At 39.0% G+C, this 20,327-nt stretch overlaps 1 protein-coding gene across 2 annotated transcripts in view; it reads left to right on the forward strand.

Moving 5' to 3' along the window:
* Positions 1-20,327, forward strand: part of PAMR1 (peptidase domain containing associated with muscle regeneration 1) — a 96,916-nt gene that overhangs the window by 12,115 nt on the left and 64,474 nt on the right. For both annotated transcript variants that reach the window (XM_032283560.1, XM_032283561.1), the window contains exon 2: positions 19,869-20,045. In XM_032283560.1, coding sequence (XP_032139451.1) covers positions 19,869-20,045 — 177 coding nt within the window. The remainder of the gene's footprint in view (positions 1-19,868; positions 20,046-20,327) is intronic.

Raw genomic sequence — 20,327 nt, forward strand, 5'->3', positions numbered from 1 at the left:
CTTACATGGACTGGAGGGAAGGAAGGTGCCTTTTTTTGGTAACACATTCTCTTGGAAATAGTAAAAGCAGCATCATAGGGCTGTGATTCTCAAAGGAATATGCTCATTTAAAAGGCAGAGACTTAGATACCACCTCCAGAGATTCTGAGGGAAGAGGTCTGGATTGTGGTCCATGAATAAGACCATCCCAGGTAGTTTTAATACAGGTGGTCTGGGGAGTGTGTTGTAGGTGAGAGCATGGGCTTCTGATGCGCACAGACTGAATCCCTTCTCTGCCACTTACTGTGTAACCTTGATTAAGGTACTTAATCTTTCTGTGCCTTGGCTTCTTCATATATAAAATGCAAGATAGTAATGCAATTGTGAGAACTAAATGAAAGAACACAGAGAAACACATGGAAAGCACTTGGCACAGTGCCTGGCTCAGAGCAAGTTCTCCATGTATGTTTATTGCTATTGTTGCCATTCAGAATTATGAATGACATACCTCAGAGCCAGAACAGCATGATGGTTAATGCTCTCTGACCTTGGAAACAGCCTACTTGGATTTGAATCCTGTCTCTTCTACTTACTACTTGTGAGTATTTAACCCTCTGAATCTCAGTTTTCTCATCTATAAGATAGAGGTGTTCACATGTACTCACTTATAAGTGGGTGTTGAACAATGAGAACACATGGACATAGGGAGGGAAACATCACACACTGGGGCCTGTTGAGGGGTAGTGGGGCTAGGGGAGGGATAGCAGGGGATGAGGGGATTTGGGGAGGGATAACATTAGAAGAAATACCTAATGTAGATGACAGGGGAATGGATGCAGCAAACCACCGTGGCATGTGTATACCTATGTAACAATCCTGCACGATCTGCACATATGCCCCAGAGCTTAAAGTATAATAAAAAAAAAATTTAAAAAAGATGGAGATGTTAATTTTCCCTATGCTATAGGGTTACTGTAAGGATTAAATGAGTTGATATAGATGAACAACCTAGAACCATGTCTGGTGTATAGAAAGTGCTATGAAGGTGTTTGCTATTATGATCTGAAACAGGTTGTTCATCCACCATTTTCAGTGATTTCAGAGTATAACAATATCTCCCCTAAATTTTCCTTTGGTGTCACTATTGGAAGTAGACCTCTGTTCTGAATAGATTACTGATATGACTCAGAGCATGATTGTTGATCTTAAAGATGATAATAACACCAAATGCTTACTGAACACTGCTAGCCACTTTCCTTTTTAATTTTTTTTTTTTTAGACAGGGCCTCACTCTGTCACCCAGGCTGGAGTGCAATGGTGTGATCACAACTTACTGCAGCCTCAGCCTCCTTCTGAGTAGCTACAGGCTCATGGCCCTATGCTCAGCGAATTTTTGTATTTTTTAGAGATGGGGTCTCATTATGCTGTCCAGGTTGGTGTCAAACTCCAGGAATCAAGAGATCCTCCAGCTTCAGCTTCTCAAAATGCTGCGGTTACAGGCATGAAGCACCATGCCTGGCTTAACCATTTTCTTTTTATTAGGTTTTATATACTCATCACAACTATGATTTATTATTACCCCCATTACACAGATGAGAAAACTAAGGCACATAGAACTTTAGTGACTCACCCAACGCCACTTAGAAACTGGTGGAGCTGGGATTTGAATTTGGGTAGCCTCATTCCTAGGTGTTTCTACTTTACCAATGCTGCTTTCTTCTTCAACTGTGAAGTCAGAGGTGTGAACTCTCGAGAACCAATGTATTGTGTTGGAAAGAGCAAGGCTTTGGCCCCAAAAAGCTGAGTTCTGATCTTTCTTTTCACATGAAAGCTGTGTGACTGGGGCAATTTATTTACCCTCTGTTTCCTTATCTGCTAAACAAGAAAATAACCTACTTCAAAGGGTGGTTATGAGAATACAATGAGCTGGTATATGTTAAGGGCTCATATATATCCTTAGTAGAGGAAGGTGAACGATAAGCCACAGTGTGAGATAGTGTGCCTAATAAAGGATGAGAAAGGAAAGAAAGCAGCACATTCATTTTTGCTCCTCTACCCCTCCGCAGGGTACGTGATCAAAAACCAGATTCCTAGCAAATCCATTGAAAGTTTTATCACTCCTGGTACTCAAAGGAGAGTGATGAAGGCCTTGACTCTCCAGCTGTCAATATATTGTTAACAGGAGGAGCTGTGATAAGGAAGGGGAAGACTGAGGTCACCTAGGTTGAGATCCAGCCAGGCTGGACCGAGGGTCACTTGGTGACAGGTTGGCTCTCAAAAGCTCAAGGGGAGGGATAGAGTAACCAAGGGCCCCAGCAAGCAATCTGTCCCCTCTGACTCACAGTCTCATCATGCCTGCCTGGCCTTGTCGGTGTCGTCAGCCCCGTGGAGCCAGATCCTCCGGCGGTTAGAATGTTGTATGCTGCTTAGACATCAGTACTAGGGATTCAGATAGCACTAGATGAGGGGACAGTGAGTGGGGATGGGTGAGAGGCCCAAGCTGCCTAGCTGTATCTCTCTCTGATTCCTATGTCCTTTTTTCTCCCTTTGGTCTCAGAAGGTTTATAGAATGCAGACTGTGAAAATAAAACCTCAGTAGAAATTTTAAGTAAATGTGGTTAGATGGGAGAGCGGTGGGGTTTTTGGTGGACTCAAAGGTAGGTTTTAACATGAAGGAAGGGGAGCAGACACATGACAAAAGTGTCTTTCTTTGCCACCGTCTGGGGTGGTCTTGGCCAGGGCCTTTAGTCTGACATCTGATGTTTCCATCCGGCATGGAACAGTCTTACCCTTGTGTTTGTACAGAATCCTCAGTCTTTTCAGGTTGACTTTAACAGCCGTCATGGCAACGTATTTTCTTAAAATATAATGTTGAAGGCATTGCACTTGGAGACTAGGCCTAAGGGGCACATTTGCTGCTCCTGTCCTGCATAGGTAAACCCCTGCTGTGTGAGGAATTACGTGTTTCTCTGTTTGTCAGAAGTAGAAACAGACCAGTATTGGATAGCTGTAAAGCACATTGTTCAGCCCTGTGAAGGGCTGTACAAGATGTTGATGATGATGATGATGATGACAGCTTTCTTTCACTCACTCACTCCTTCATTCATTTGTTCACCAAATATATGAAAGCTGAGCCTGTGCCAATTGGTCAGCATTTTTTTTTCATTGCCTTGCTATGCTTATTGATGAAACAGGACCAAGAGGTTAAATGTCTTAGGTTTGCCAAAGTGAAATCTGGAAGAAACAGGACTGGAGATAATATAACTAGAGTTCCCACCCCAGATAGGAGATTCCATGTCTGTAACCATGGAAGTTGACAGAAGTGTTTGGGCTTACGATACCAAAATACTTTGCAACTCTCTTAATTTTTTTTTAACCCTGATTTTAAAGAGGGAGTCAGGGGAGCACTTAGGCACATAGGATAATTATGCAGTAATTTAAAATTTCTTGTTAAGACTATTCAATGCCAAGAGAAAATGTTCATGATACAAGAAAAAAAAGCAGTTTCTAAAATAAAACCTGTTACCAATTTTGAGAGGTGATAAGACTTTATGTTTATACATTCATTAATACCTACATGTGGTTGTATATGCCCAGTGAAAACACGACTTGAAGGATAGACATCAAAATGTTGACATTATTTCTGAATACCTTTAATTCCCTCATTTAGACTTTCCTTTATTTTCCCAAGATTTTCATGAGAAACTCTTTTAATTTTTTTCGGCAATAAAATGTGTGCTGTTTTCCATGGGGTGTGTGCGTGCAGGGATGAATAAGCAGAGTACAGATAATTCTTTACATTTTTTTGGGGGGGGGATGGAGTCTTGCACTGTCACCCGGCTGGAGTGCAATGGCACAATCTCAGCTCATTGCAACCTTTGCCTCCCGGGTTCAAGCGATTCTCCTGCCTCAGCCTCCTGAGTATCTGGGATTACAGGTGCCCACCACCATGTCCAGGGCAGTGAAATCACTTTGTAGGATACTCTCATGGTGGGTACATGTTATTATGCTTTGTCCAAATCCATAGAATGTACAAGACCAAGAGTGAGCCCTAGTGTAAACTGTGGGCTCCAGTGATAATGATGAGTCCATGTAAGTTCATCAGTTGTAACAAACGCACAACTCTAGTGGGGATGTTGATAACAGGGGAGGCTGTGCAATTGTGGGAGAGAGGGCATGTGGGGAATTTCTATGCCTTCCTCTCAATTTTGCTGTGAACCTAAAATTGCTCCAAAAATGAAGTCTTAAAGTGTTTTATAAAGAAAAAAACGTATCCAGTGGAAGAGGTAGTGATGGATGCATGTAGTACCCAAAACCCCCTAAGCTTGATTTTGCTGTGTGATCATGGGCATATGCTTGCTAAGTGTCTTAGTTTATTCCGTGTGGGGCTCTATGAGTTCTTTGTGTTTTCTTTGTGTTTACTTATTGGGAAGCACTGACAAGATAAAATTCATTTGCAGCTTTCATAAGGCTTTGCCTTTAAATGTGAAAAGCCACGTAAAGCTTGCTCAATTCTAGTAGCTGGGAAAACTAGAAGTTGACCTGGCTCTTTCCCCCTAAGTAGCAGGCTTGCTCACTGCCCATCTCCCTACCTCTGGAATTCTGTGGACCCCTCTTTTCTCCCAGAATTAATTCTCTAAAAAAGATTCTTTGGCATTTTTCTTTGCTTCAATAAATAAGACCAACTCTTCCCTACTTCGCCCTTTTCTTCACTGGTAAAGTGAAGGAGTTGGATTAAATAATTTTAATTAAAAGAAAATGTGTTAGCAACTTAACTAGATCATGCTGAAGATTAAATTGCATTAAGAATTTAAAAACGGCTGGGCACAGTGGCTCACACCTGTAATCCCAGCACTTTGGGAGGCTTAGGTGGGTGAATCACGAGGTCAAGAGTTTGAGACCAGCCTGGCCAACATGGTGAAACCCTGCCTTTATTAAAAATACAGAAAATTAGCTAGGCGTAGTGGCAGGTGCCTGTAATCCCAGCTACTTGAGAAGCTGAGGCAGGAGAATCACTTGAACCTGGGAGGTGGAGGTTGCAGTGAGCTGAGATCGTACCACTGCACTACAGCTGGGGCAACAGAGTAAGACTGTCTCAAAAAGAATTTAGAAACATTTTAGCTAAAAAGCATATATGTAAGAAAACATTCAATAGTTTCTACTGCTGTTGATATTGCTCTAAATCCTAGTTTCTGGAACTGGCCCTTAGCACCACATTGAAATTCCCTGAAATTTGTTCAGCTGAAGGCAAATGGCCACTGTGACCTTTCCACAAATGTAATTCTGGTAAATGGAGAAAGAAATGCAAGCTGTTGCTCCTCTCTGTTTATTGTATTTTAAAATCTCTTTAGCTGGTTAACTTGAAATATTTCTCAAAAGATATTTGATGTATCTATTTCTTATACATTCATTTTTGGGGCACTTTTCTGTCTCTGCTCAAGCTGGAGGCGAAAGAGAGATAGTGGATTTATCAAACCAGAGGGGAAGGAGCAAAGTTACAAAATCACCCAAACCATCACCTCCATATTGCTGGGTACTGGTTTTATTTTTGCAAATATAGTCATGTACTATATAATAACATTTTGGTCAATGGAAGACTGCATATGTGATGGTATTCTCATAAGTTTATAATAGAGGGCACTTTGTATAATAGCAAAGACAACCTAATGTCAACCTAAATGCCCATGAATGGTAGACTGGATAAAGAAAATATGGTACATATACACTGTGGAATACTACACAACTATAAAATATGAGAACAGGTTCTTTGCAGCAACATGGGTGGAGCTGGAGGCCATTATCCTAAGCCAACGAACACAAGAACAGAAAACCAAACACTGCATGTTCTCACTTATAAGTGGGAGTTAAACAATGAGTACCCATAGATATAGACAAGGGAACAATGGACACTGGGGCCTACTTACAGGTAAAGGGAGGGAGAAGAATGAGCATGAAAAATATCTATTAGGTACTATGCTTATTACGTGGGTGATTAAATAATCTGTATACCAAACCCCCATGTTACCTCGTTTACCTACATAAAAAAACCTGTACATATATCCCTGAGCCTGAAGTAAAAGTAAAAAAAACAAGAACAAGATTATAATAGAGGTTTCTGCTTCCAAAATGATGGCATAGAAGCAAGCTAGCTTCACTCTCCTGACAGAAAACCAAAAATAAATATATAGCACTGAGATTTTCAGCAGCACTATCCCAGAACTCAAATATGAGGATGACTGAGTTTAGGGGGCCACAGAGAAGTGAAGAAACTGCACAGATAGTAAGAGAATTGAACTTGTATATCCCTAATGTCCCTCTCCACAGTCTTCCCAGCACCAAACATGTGGAAAATTTTCTTCTGGCTCATGGTTTCTGCACTGGAAAATGTGAGATTGAGGTGGATAACCAGCTTCCCCACCATCTTGGGTTCCTTTACAAGAGATCTGTCTCTGCCTCAATGCACCGGAAGCATTGTAAGTACCCGAAAGGAAAAATATCCCTGGCGACAGCCAGAGACAAGCCACAGAAAGAAGGGACTACTATCCAGAGCCCTGGAAACTCTGTTCTTTAACTCAGTCAAAAGAAACACCAAATCAGAGTGGTGATTCAGTGGCACTATGCTGCAAGAGGTACATCCAAGCTCCCTGGGCATTAACTCCTAGCCAGCCCTTCAACATGATTGGGATATTCTTTTTGGGAACTCCCCAATTTAGAATAGGCAGTATTCTGTTTGTTTACTAGAGCCAAGGCAAATCTGGGCTTAAGACATCATCTAGTGCCCAAAAGGAAGTAGCAACCTAGCAGGAACAAAAAAAGATATTCAACAGGTAAAGTACAAAGAATCTCTAAGCAAACATACCCAATAAAAAATAAAACAAGCCATACAGAGAAGACTAAAATAAATAACTCATTCTTCAATGCAAAAGCAAAGATGTGCATCTACGAAAAGCAACAGCAAACAGGAAACCACCACTTCCCCACATGGACGAAGCAAGGAACAGTGACTGACCCTAATGAGATGGCAATATGTGAGCTCTGGCCAAGAATTTAAAATAGCAGCTTCAGAAAATCTTAGTGATTGCTAAGATAATACAGAATATTAATTCAGAAATTCATCAGAACAATTTCACAAAGAGATCAAATAATAAAGAAACCAAACAGAAATCTTGGAACTGAGAAATACATTTGCTGAACTGAAAAATTTATTTGAGGCTTCAACAGCAGAATGGATCATGCAGAGGAAAGAATCAGTGAGTTCAAAGACAGTCTATTTGAAAATAGAGGAGAAAAAAGAAAGGAAAGGAATAAAGATCATTTGTACAATATAGAAAATTACCCCAAAAGAATAAATCTAAGAATTATTGGTATTCAAGAGAAAGTTGAACAAGAGCAAAGGGTACAAAGCTTATTCAAAAAAAAGTAACACAAGTATTTCCAAGCTTAAGAGAGATATAAATATCCACATACAGGAAGGTCAGAGAACACCAAATAGATTTGACCCAAATAAGACTATTCTAAGGCATATGCTAATCAAACTCTTAAAAGTCAAGGATGAAAAGAGGACCCTAAAAGCAGTAAGAGAAAACAAGCAAATAGCATGTAAAAGGAGCTCCAATTTGTCTGACAACAGACTTCTGAATTGAAACTATTTCAGTCAGGGGGAAGGAGGATAACATGTTCAAAGTGCTCATAAAAAACCCCTGCCACCCAATGATATGGTATCCAGCAAAACTACCCTTTGAATATGAAAGAGAAATAAAGTCTTTCTCAGATAAACAAAAAGTGAGAGAATTACCACTACCAGACCCATCTTATAAGAAATGCTAAGAGGAGTTCTTTAATCTGAAAGAAAAAAAACCCACTAACTTGCAAAAGAAAAATATTTGAAGCTATAAAACCCACTGATAAAATTAAATACACAGAGATAACCCCAGAATAATACTAAAATTGTGGTGGGTCATTCACTTATAGCTCTAGTATGAAGCCTAAAAGACAAATCCGTCAAAAACAATAATAGATACAGCAACTTGTTAAGAGGTAGATATTGTAAAAATATGTAAATTGAGACAACAAAGAGTCAAAATATGGGAGGCATGGAATTAAATTGTAGAATTTTTTAAAAGTTGTTTTTTTCCTTTGTTCCTGTTCTTGTGATCCAAGATAAGTTGTCATCTGTTTAAAATAATTTGTTGTATCTATATGATATTTTTGTAAGCCTTATGGTAACTACAATGAAAAAATCTGTAATAGATATACTAAAAATAAAAAGCAATGAATTAAAACATACTACCAGTGAATAGCCGTTAACTGCAAAGGAAGACAGTAAGAAAGGAACAATGGAAGGGATGAGTTACATGACAGAGAACAAGCCACAAAATATCAATAGTAAGTCCTTACTTATCAATAACAACTCTAAATGTACATGAGCTTAATTCTCCAAAATTAAGAGATATGTAATGACTGAATGAATAAGAAACAAGACTCAATTGTATGCTGCCCATAGGAAATCCACCTCACTTATACAGATAAACACTGAATGTGAAGGGATGGAAAAAGAAATTCTATACAAGCAGAAAACAAAAAAGAGCAAGAATAGTTATACTTCCATCAGATAAAATAGCATACATGTCAAATACTGTAAAAAGAGACAAGGTCACTATATAATATGAAGAAGTCAATTCAGCAAGAGGATATAACAATTATAAATGTCTATGCACCCAACAATGGAGCACCCAATTATATAAAGCAAACATTAATAGATCTAAAGGGAGAGATAGACTGCAATATGATAACAGTAGGGGACTCCAACACCCCACTCCTTGTAATGGACAGATCATTCACTCAGAAAATAAACAAAGAAACATTGGAGTTAAATTACACAGTAGACCAAATTGACCCAACTGACACCCAGAACATTTCAGCCAGTTGCTACAGAATACACATTATTTTCATCAGAACACAAAACAGTCTCTAGAATAGACCATATTGTAGGCCTTAAAGCAACTCTCAACAAATTCAAAACTGGAAATAATATCAGGTATCTTTTCTGACCACAGTGAAATAAAATTAGAAATAAATAACAAGAGGAACCTTGGAAAATATACAAATAAATGGAAATTAAACAATGTGCCCATAAATGACCAATGGGTCAATACAAAATTAAGAAAGAAATTTAAAAATTTATTCAAACAAATGAAAATGGAAATACAACATACCAAAATCTATGGGGTACAGCAAAAGTAGTATTAAGAGGGAAGTTTGGAGCAATAAACACCTACACCAAAAAACTGGAAGGACTTCAAATAACCTAACAATGCACCTCAGGGAACTAGAACAACCACCACCACCACAACAACAACAAAAAAAGTAAGTAGAAGGAAAGAAATAATAAAGATTAGAGCAGAAATAAATTGTGACTAAAAAATTCAGAAGAGCAATGAAACAAAAAGTTTTTTTAAAAGATAAACAAAATAAACAAACCTTTAGCTAAACTAAAAAAAAAAAAAAAAAAAAAAGAGTAAACCTATTAAATAAAATTAGAAATGAAAAGACATAACCAAAACCACAGAAACACAGAGAATTATTAGAGATTATTAGGAACAACTATAATCCAACAAATTGGAAAACCTAGAAGAAATGGATAAATTCCTGGACACCTGTAATCTACCAAGATTGAACCAGGAAGAAATAGAAAACCCCAATAAACCAATGATGAGTAACAAGATTGAAGCTGTAATAAAAAGTCTTCCATCAAAGAAAAGCTAGGACCTGATGGCTTTACTGCTGAATTCTACCAAACATTTGAAGAATTAATTCCAAGTCTCCTTAAACTCTACCAAAAAATTGAAGAGGGAATATTTTCAAACTCATTCTATGAGGCTAGCATTGCCCTATTATCAAAACCAGATGAGGCTAGAACAACAGCAAAAAAGATTACTAGAGGCAAATATCACTGATGAGCACAGATGCAAATACCTTCAACAAAATGCTAGCAAACTGAATTCAACAACACATTAAAAGGATCATTCACCATGATCAAGTAGGATTCATCCCTAGGATGCAAGGATTCATCCTTTATCATATGCAGGATTCATATGCAACATATGCAAATAAACAGACATGATACATGCATTAACAAAAGCAAGAGCAAAAACCATATGATCATTTCAATAGATGCTGAAAAAACACTTCATAAAATTCAACATCCCTTCATGACCCTGAAAAAAACTAGGCATAGAAGGAACATACTTCAAAATAATAAAGGTCATATGTGACAAACCAACAGCCAATATCATACTTAATGGGGAAGAATGGAAAGTTTTTCCTCCGAGATTGGGAACAGGGAAGGATGCCCACCTTCACCACTTTTATTATTCATTATAACACTGGGATTCTTGGCCAGAGCAATTAGACAAAAGAAGGAAATCAAAGATATCCAATTTGGAAAGGAAGAAGTCGAATTAGCCTTGCTTGCAGACCACATGATCTTCTATATAGAAAAACCTAAAGACTTTACCAACAACTGTTAGAACTGATACATGAATTCAGTAAAGTTGTAGGATACAAGTTGTAGGATACAAATCAACCTATAAGAATCAGTAGCATTTATATACACCAACATAATCTGAAAAATAAGAAAGCAAACACACTTACAATAGTTCTAAAAAATATAAAATATCTAGGAGTCAATTTAACCAGATAAATGAAAGATCTATAAAAGGAAAACTATAAAACACTGATGAAAAATACTAAAGAGGTCACAAAAAATGGAAAGATATTGCATGCTTGTGGATTGGGAGAATTAATGTCATTAAAATGACAGTAATATTCAAAGCTTTTTATAGATTCAGTACAACCCTTAATCAAAATACCAATTACATTCTTTACAGAAATAGAAAAAACAATCTTAGAGTTGATATGAAAGCACAAATGATTCTGAATAGTCAAAGCAATCTTGAGCAAGAGAAGAAAAAAAAGCTGGAGACATCACACGACATGACTTCAAAGTATACTACAAAGCTGTAGTAACCAAACCAGTATGGTACTTACATAATAACAGGCACATAGACCAAAGAAACAGAATGGAGAACCTAGATACAAATCCACATTTTTTATAGCCACTTCATTTTTGACAAAAGTACCAAGAACATACAATGGGAGAAAGAGTAGTCTTTTGAATAAATAGTGCCAGGAAAACAGGATATTTATATGCAAGAGAATGAAACTTGACCCTTATTTCTTATCATATGCAAAAACCAAATAAAAATGAACTAAAGACTAAATCTGACATGGAACTATGATGCTACTAAAAGAAAACATTGGGGAAATGCTCCAGGACATTGATCTAGGCAAAGATTTTTGGGGTAAAACCTCAAAAGCACAGCAATGAAAGCAAAAATGGACAAATAGGATTATTAATATATCAAGCTAAAAGGCTTCTGCACAGCAAAGGAAATAATCAAAGTGAAGAGACAACCACAGAATAGAAGAAAATATATGCAAGCTATCCATCTGACAAGGAATTAATAATCAGAAGATATAAAGTGCTCAAACAACTCAATAGCAAGAAAACAAATAATCTGATTTAAACATGGGCAAAACCATCAATGGTAGACTAGACAAAGAAAAGGTGGTACATGTACACCATGGAATACTATGTAGCCATAACAAGGAATGAGATCATGTCCTTTGTGGGAACATGGGTGAAGTTGGAAGCCGTCATCCTCAGCAAACTAACATAGGAACAGCAAACCAAACACTGCATGTTCTCACTTATAAGTGGGAGCTGAAAAATGAGAACACATGGACACCAGGAGGGGAATAACCCACACTGGGGCCAGTCAGAGGAAAGTGGGTTGGGGGAGAGCATTAGGAAAAAGAGCTAATGCATGCCAGGCTTAATACCTGGGTGATGGGTTGCTATGTGCAGTCAATCCATCATGGCACATGTTCACCTATGTAACAAACCTGCGCATTTTGCTCATGAGCCCCAGAACTTAAAAAATAAAATAAATACATTAACTAAATTTTAAAAAATGGGCAAAAGATCTGAATAGACATTTCTCAAAAGTATGTATACAAATGGCCAACAGGTAGATGAAAAAATACGGTGAAATGCAAATCAAAACCACAATGAGATATCATCTCAAGCCAGTTAAAATGGTTTTTATCAAAAAGACGGACAATAACATGCTGGTGAAGATATAAAGAGAGACCCTGATACAGTGTTGGAGGAATGTATATTAGTGTAGCTATTATGGAAAACAGTATGGAGGTTTCTCAGCAAACTAAAAATAGAACTACCATGTGATCCAGCAATTCCACCACTGGAAATATATCCAAAAGAAAGGAAATAAATATATCAAAAAGACATCTCCACTCTTATGTTTATTGCAGCACTATTCATTATAGCAAAGATATGGAATCAACCTAAGTACCCATTGGTGGATGACTGGTGAAAGACAATGTGGTACCTATATATAAGGGAATAGTATTCGTTTGTACAAAACACTGAAATCCTGTTATTTGCAGCTACATGGCTAGAACTGGAGGTTATCATGTTAGGTGAAATAAGCAAGCACGGAAAGACAAACACTGAATGGTCTTACTCATATGTGGGAGTAGTGGTCCTGACGCTGTGTAGGCCTAGGCTAATATGTATGTTTGTGTCTCAGTTTTCAACAAATAAGTTTTAAAAGTAAAATTAAATAAATAAAAAAATGGGAAAAAGCATATAGAAGAAAAGCTATAAAGAAATAAAATATTGGGCCGGGCGCGGTGGCTCACGCCTGTAATCCCAGCACTTTGGGAGGCCGAGGCGGGTGGATCACGAAGTCAAGAGATCAAGACCATCCTGGTCAACATGGTGAAACCCTGTCTCTACTAAAACTACAAAAAATCAGCTGGGCATGGTGGTGCGTGTCTGTAATCCCAGCTACTCAGGAGGCTGAGGCAGGAGAATTGCCTGAACCCAGGAGGCGGAGGTTGCGGTGAGCCGAGATCGCGCCATTGCACTCCAGCCTGGGTAACAAGATCGAAACTCCGTCTCAAAAAAAAAAAAAAAAAGAAAATATTTTTGTACAACTGTATATGTGTTTGTGTTTTGAGCTGTTATAAAAGACTCAAAAAGCAAACACTAAAAAGTTTGTTGTCTGGGTGCAGTGGCTTATGCCTGTAATCCGAGCAGTTTGGGAGGTCAAAGCAGGTGAATTACTTGAGCCCAAGAGTTTGAAACCAGCCCGGACCACATGACAAAACCCTGTCTCTACAACAAAAACAAACAAACAAACAAAAATTAGCCGAGCCTGGTGGCACACATCTGCAGTTCCAGGCACTTGGGAGGCTGAGGTGGGAGGATCATTTAGTCTGGGAAACGGAGGTTGTAGTGAGCCGAGATTGTGCCACTGCCCTCCAGCCTGGATGACAGAGTGAAAGCCTGTCTCAAAAAAAAAAAAGTTTACAAAATTAAAAAGTTACAGAAAACCAAGATTAACTTATTACTGAAGCAAATATTTTTTATAAATTTAGTGTAGGCCAAATGCATGGTGTCTACAAAGTCTGCAGTAGTGAACAGTGATGTCCTAGGCCTTCACATTTACTCACCACTCACTCGCTGACTCACCCAGAGCAATTTCTAGTCGTGCAAACTCTGTTCATGGTAAGTAGCCTGTTCCATCAAAAAAAATCTTTTATACCATATTTATTTTTTTCCGTTTAGATATGTTTAGGTACACCAGCACTTACCATTGTGCTACAATTGCCTGTAGTGTTCAGTACAGTAACATGCTATGCAGGTTTGTTGTCTGTGTGTAGGTGTGTAGTACGCTATGCCACTTCGGTTTGTGTAAATACACTCTGATGTTCACACAGCGATGAAATTGCTTGATGACACATTTCACAGAACATATCCCTGTCATTAAGTGATGCATAGCTGTAGATGGGTTTCTTTTTGTAATTTTTTTTAAACCTCCTATGAGGCCTGTAGATTGGATGCCAATGCCCCTTCATGACCATGTATTCTTATAGCATTCTAAGTTTTCCCTATCATGGTTTATGATTATGTATTTGTGGGGTTGTTTCACCAATGTCTTCTCTATTGAACTGTGAGCACCATCAGGCCAGTGATGGTGTCCATTTTTTCTCTGTTGTATTCCAGCTAACCATTTCTTGCCTGGGACATAGTCAACTCTCAATAAATACTTGTAGAATGAAAGAACGAGTTCATCGATTCACCCTCGCTCTTGGTATTGTGCTCAGTGGGGAAAATGAGGAACAGAGTGGCTCAATGACTTGCTGTGGGCTAACCTTTCTTTTGAGAAGTCCCAGTATGTTAGTCCCCTACTGATATGGTAACAAATTACCACAATTTTAGTGCCTTAAAACAGCACACGTGTGTCACCTTCCAGCTGTGAAGGTCAGAAGTCTAAAATGAGACTTACAGGGCTAAAATAAAAGGGTTGGCAGGGCTGCATTCCTTCTGGATGCTCCACAGGAGAATCTGCTTCTTGACGGTTTCCAACTTCTGGAGGCTACCTGCCTCCTTGGGTTGTGGTTCCATAGTCCATCTTTAAAGCACATCACTCCAACCTCCATTTCTGTCAGCATATCTCCTTTTGGACTCACCCTCCTGCCTCCCTCTTACAGGGGTCCTTGTGATTACATTGGTTCCACCTGGATATTATAGCATACACCTCCCATCTCAAAATTCTTAAATTAGTCACATCTGTAAAATCCCTTCTGCCAGGATTCCCTGGGATCATTCCCTTGGACTGAGATGGATCTTACCTATAAAGTAAATAATAATGGAGTAAAGAGGGCAGAGGTGGGCTTGCTCATTGGAGTCAAGAGAAATGGCAATGAAGCTATTTTAGGGAATTAATTGCTGGGTGAAAGGGAAGTCCTTGATACGTGACAGGCTGGAGGTGAAAGAATCTGCTGCTTAGGGGGAAACAGGGAGTGGAACAAACCTTACGTGGCCTTCCGTGTTGATGTACAGAATCTTATAAAAGTTGCAAATTATTCTGTCAGTGCACAACTCGAGTTATTAGTATTTACAAAATTCTTAGAAAACTTAGAAGGATGTAGTGCTTGTGTCAGGGTGAATAGAGGGAGGGGGCGAGGCATGAGCCACACCCATGGTCATATTTGCTGTTCAGAGAGCGGAACAAACATAGATCTGTACAGGGTGGGATCTGGATTCCAGGTATATGGACCAAAGGCAGGTCCCCTGGACCCCCATGTCTAGACACCTCACCATGGGAGGAAAGGCTCCCAGCTCTGGTATCAACAAGTTAGAGACCAAGCTGGCTCTCCTGGCTCATGGCTCCAAGCTGAACCCACTGGATGGAAATATTTGACTACTGGAGGAAGAGTAGTTCTGGATTTCAGGCCGAATTCATTCAACAGCTGTTTATTCAGTGCCTCTGTGTGCCAGCCAGCCCCGCCCTGGCAGTGGTGAACAAGTTTGATGCGACTCCTGTTAGCTTATGGGCATGTAAGGGAGGCAGACAGTTGGCAGGTAAATGAGAAGAGAAAATGGTTATAAATTGTGGTAAGGACAAGGAAAGGAAACACATAGGATACTGAGACAGAGATAATGTTGGATGGGATAGAAGGGGTGTGCATTTCAGAGGGGAAGGCCAAGGAGGACCTCTGAATAGGTGACATTTACACGAAGGCCTGAGACAGAGGCCTTGGGAGAAGCAAATGTGGAGTCCCAAGGTGGGCCAGAGCTTAGTGGTTTTGAGAAACAGAGAGAAGATGGGAAACAGTGGTCAGAAAAAGGTGGATGGAGTGGGGTGGGCATAGGCCTCAAAGGCCTTGTGGGCTGTGGCAGAGCATTTGAGGGTAACTCCAAAAGCAATGGGAAGCAAAGTGACCCTTTTAAGCAAGAAATTGATCTGACATGCATAAAAAACAACATCCTTGAGAAATATGAACATTCTCTACTGTTTTTCTTTTTTCCTTTTTAAGCTATTAGTTTCTGAATGTTTAGTACCTTCTGGGTGCTGTGCCAAGCTGTTTATATGCATTATCTTGTCTAGTATTTTCAACAGGCCTAAATTGGAGAAAACATACTCATTTTACTGGTTACTAAACTGAGGCTGAGAGAGTAACGTGACTTTGCCAAGGCAAATAGCAGAGGGAGATTCCAAACCCAGGTCTGTTGACTTCCATGTTTGAGCCTCTAACCAATTTGTTCTCTCTCACTCTCCCTCCACCACTTTTCACGTTTAAAAAATTGTGGTGTTTTATATACATGTATATATTATATGTATGTATATAAAACATAAAATGTGCCCTTGTTGCTATTGCAAATACCAAAACTTAAATAGCGGGCTATATACTACATGGATTTGGCAAACTACAGCATATTATTAATCATACACATTCTACTAGGAAAAGTTGGCACAGGTAGGAGCATGTGATCTAAAAAAGAATTTATACAGGATTCATAATCTTCGCTTCTTTCAAGCAAGCTTGGTTTTTGTCCTGTGCATATGGCCTGTGTTTATTTCCATATTGGATGTGTTATTCATTCTAACTGGATGGCTTCCCTTCATTCTCTCAGCCTTTGAAAATACGTTTTTTTCTATGTTAAAAAGAAGCTATATAAAAAAGAAAGCTGTATTGAGTCAGAATTTTTAGATATTTTACTTGCAGTGAGAAAGAAGAAGTTGAATGTTATAACGTAGTACAGTAATAAACATCAGTAGATTGACATCTACTTGATCAATCACCGTTTACCAAGAATTCAGAGTGGTCAACATGGCCTTAGGGTTTATGGACATACAAAAACATTTTACCTATAGGAAGCTACAAATGTACAATGAGGGGAGAAAGAGCTATGGAGCAATTAAAGCAGAGTGCAGATAATCAGAGGAGGAGTGGAAGGATAGAGAAGGTGAAGAAAATGTGCTATTTTAGCCATTTTAAGTGTACCATTCCATGGCATTAGATTCCTGTTATTGTGAGACTATCACCTCCATCTACTTCACCACCCTAAACAGAAACTCTGTAACTATTAAGCAACAACTCTCCATTCACCTTTCCCCCAGCTCCTGATAAACTTTAATCTACTTTCTGTCTCTATGAAGTTGCCTATTACAGATATTGCATTTAAGTAGAATCAAACAATATTTGTCCTTTCGTGTTTGACTTCTTTCCCTTGACATGATTTCAAGGTTCATTTATATTGTAGCACATATCAGCTCTTCATTCCTTTTCATGGCTGAATAATATTCCATTGTATGCTTGTACCTCATTTTTTAATAGTATTTAGTATTATTACCATTATTATTATTATTTTGAGACAAGAATCTTGCTCTGTTGCCCAGGTTGGATTCCAATGACACAATCTTGGCTCACTGCAACCTCTGCCCCCTGGGTTCAAGCGATTCTCATGCCTCAGTCTCCTGAGTAGCTGGGATTACAGGTGTGCATCACCACTCCTGGCTAATTTTTTGTATTTTTAGTTGAGATGTTTCACCATGTTGGCTAGGCTGGTCTCAAACTCCTGGCCTCAAGTGCTCTGCTTGCCTTGGTCTCCCAAAATGTGGGGATTACAGGTGTGAGCCACCACATTCAGCCCATATATCTCATTCTGTTTATTCATTTATCTCTTGATGGAAAATTAGGTTGTTTCCACCTTTTGGCTATTGTGAATGAACATTGGCATGCAAGTATCTCTGAGTTTCTGTTTTCATTTTTTTAGATCTATACCTAGAAGAGTAATTGCTGGGTCATGTGGTAATTTTGTTTAGCTTTTAGAGGAACTGCCAAACTGTCTTCCGCAGGGGATGCACCATTTTACATTTCCATCAGCAATGTACAAGGGTTCCAATTTCTCTACCTCTTTGCCAACATTTGTTTTCCACTTTTTCCCTTGGTTTGGATCATAGCCATTCTAGTAAGTGGTAGCTCATCGTGATTTTGATTTGCATTTCCCAAATGACTCGTGATGTTAAACATCTTTTCATGTGCTTGTTGGCCGTTTATACAGCTTCTTTAGAGAAATGTCTATCCAAGTCATCTGCCCACTTAAAAAACTGTGTTGTTTGTCTTTTTTATGATTTGTAGGAGTTTAGAAATATGTCCTGGATATCAAGCCTTTATCAGAAATATTTTCTGATATTGTATCCCATTGTGTGGGTTGTCTTTTCTCTTATCTGATAATGTCCTTTGCTTCACAAACATTTTAAATTTTGATGAAGTCCGATTCATTTTTATTTTGTTGCTACTGCTTTTGGTGTCATATCTAAGAATCCATTGCCAAATTCAACATCATGGATCGAGATTTACTCCTATGTTTCCTTCTGCTGTTTCTTACTTTTAACCTTTAAATTCTCACCCAGATTCTAGAAGTCATTCATTTTGCCAGCAAAACATCAGAAAAACGGGAAGAGCAGCTAAGTAAGTCACAGTGGTCTCCCGGAAGGGGCTCAGATAGTAGTGATGGAAATAAACCTCACTGGCGATTATGCTATGAAGATGTAGCCCTTAATTCCCAAATACCAACGTAAAGATCTTTTCTGGTTCACTAATGTTTGTGGAAAAATGATTTAAAAAGTCAAATTTTCATAAAGTGAAGTTTATTCCATTTAAATAACTGTCCATCATTGTGCAAGTGGCTGCCTTTTATGACATTAGCATGTTCTTATGACCTGAGGCTAAGAGTAGATGATGATAGTTTCTTTAAACAGCTGTACTTGGAAAATTGAGAGTGATCAACCCTGTGTCACGCTTCCTAATTTGGGGAGGAAACTATAAAATTCAAGGGTTTAGAGGCCACTGCAGGCGCTAGAGTTCATTTATGTGGGCCTACGAAGCATGCTGGTGAAATTCCCTGCCTGGAGTTTCTTCGGGAAGTTTTGTGGGGATCTCATCCAGGTTCACTTCTTCAAATATCCAATCTGTTTCAGCTGTAATTATCATCTTTGTGCAAAATTTATAGAAATGGACAGTGGGGAAAATGAAGAGTAAATCAAAACTAGAAGATCTGTTTCTTAGCCTGAGTTCTTCCGGGCAGCCTCTGACTGATTCCTCTTATAGGTTTTGCCAGATGGTTTTTGTTTTTACTGAAGGTATATATATAAAAAAGAAAATGAGAAAGAAAAAATCCTGTCCAGAAAGGGATGCTTTTTTCTTATGGGAAAGAACACTCAGTTGCACTTGGCGCCTGAATGAAGTTGGGCTAATGAGTTCACCATTGTAAAGCACTGAAATTCTCCCAAACATACTAATTAAGGTACTTTTTGTTTTTTCTGTTAGTTTTCGCTTTGAAGGTACTATGAAAATGGCATGCTGAAAACTGAGGGGCCAAGTTTGGAAGAAATGATAGTCTCTACTTGGCAATCGGCCCTGCACTTGAATGACCTGGTGTGGAGGCTGGTCTCTAAACTTTCTGGTGGTCCGTACGCCTGGGCTACAGTGTGTAGCTGTGCAGCCTAATGGCTCCCTATGGATCTGTGCAGTGCACAGCCTATGTAGCAATAAACAGCGGCCTGATGTAGTCCCACAAAAGCATAAATCAGCATAGACACCTCAGAGATGTGTGCTGGTTTATAAATTATATATACATATATTCTCTTGCCAATTCACCTAGATTAAATATTGATGAAACTTGATTTATTTTTTTGAAGATAAAAATAAAAGTGAATAGCAGTTATAACAAATTTCATCTATGCTCCAATGGATGGTTTCAAAAGCTCCTTGGGGTAGGTCCCCCTACTTTGGAGATGTTGGCCTGGGAAGAATCCACATGGGTCTTCTCTATCATTCAGGCAGGGCAATGCGTTTATAGGTCAAGGTTGCTTCTTAGTAGCAGATTACTTAAGAGTCTTACCACTCCCTACCAGGACCTAGCCTCACCTGCTGGTTTTCCATTTCAGAGTACACAGTCATTAATGAAGCCTGCCCTGGAGCTGAGTGGAATATCATGTGTCGGGAGTGTTGTGAATATGATCAGATTGAGTGCGTCTGCCCTGGAAAAAAGGAAGTTGTGGGTTATACCATCCCTTGCTGCAGGAATGAGGAGAATGAGTGTGATTCCTGCCTGATACACCCAGGTAAGTGTAGAATGGGAGACTTCAGGTTGCCTTCACGTTGTTGGAGGTAATGAATAGGAACAGGCTGAATGCCTGAATTCCAGCAGGCAGCCATCAGGAGGCTGTAGTGCCATGATTATGAAAAGTGACACAATTCAGCTCATTCTAACTAAAGGGACAGGAATGAAAGGAGTCCGTACTCTTTTCAGGGTTAAACTTGTAAAGCTTTGCATTCATTCACTCATTCATTTAACAAGCAGACTGAACTGCTTTATGTACCATGTCAGGTACTGGGAATACAAC

Source organism: Sapajus apella, unplaced genomic scaffold, assembly GCF_009761245.1.
Source record: "Sapajus apella isolate SASKATOON/1434 unplaced genomic scaffold, GSC_monkey_1.0 scaffold14, whole genome shotgun sequence".
In the NCBI taxonomy this organism is placed as follows: Eukaryota; Metazoa; Chordata; class Mammalia; order Primates; family Cebidae; genus Sapajus; species Sapajus apella.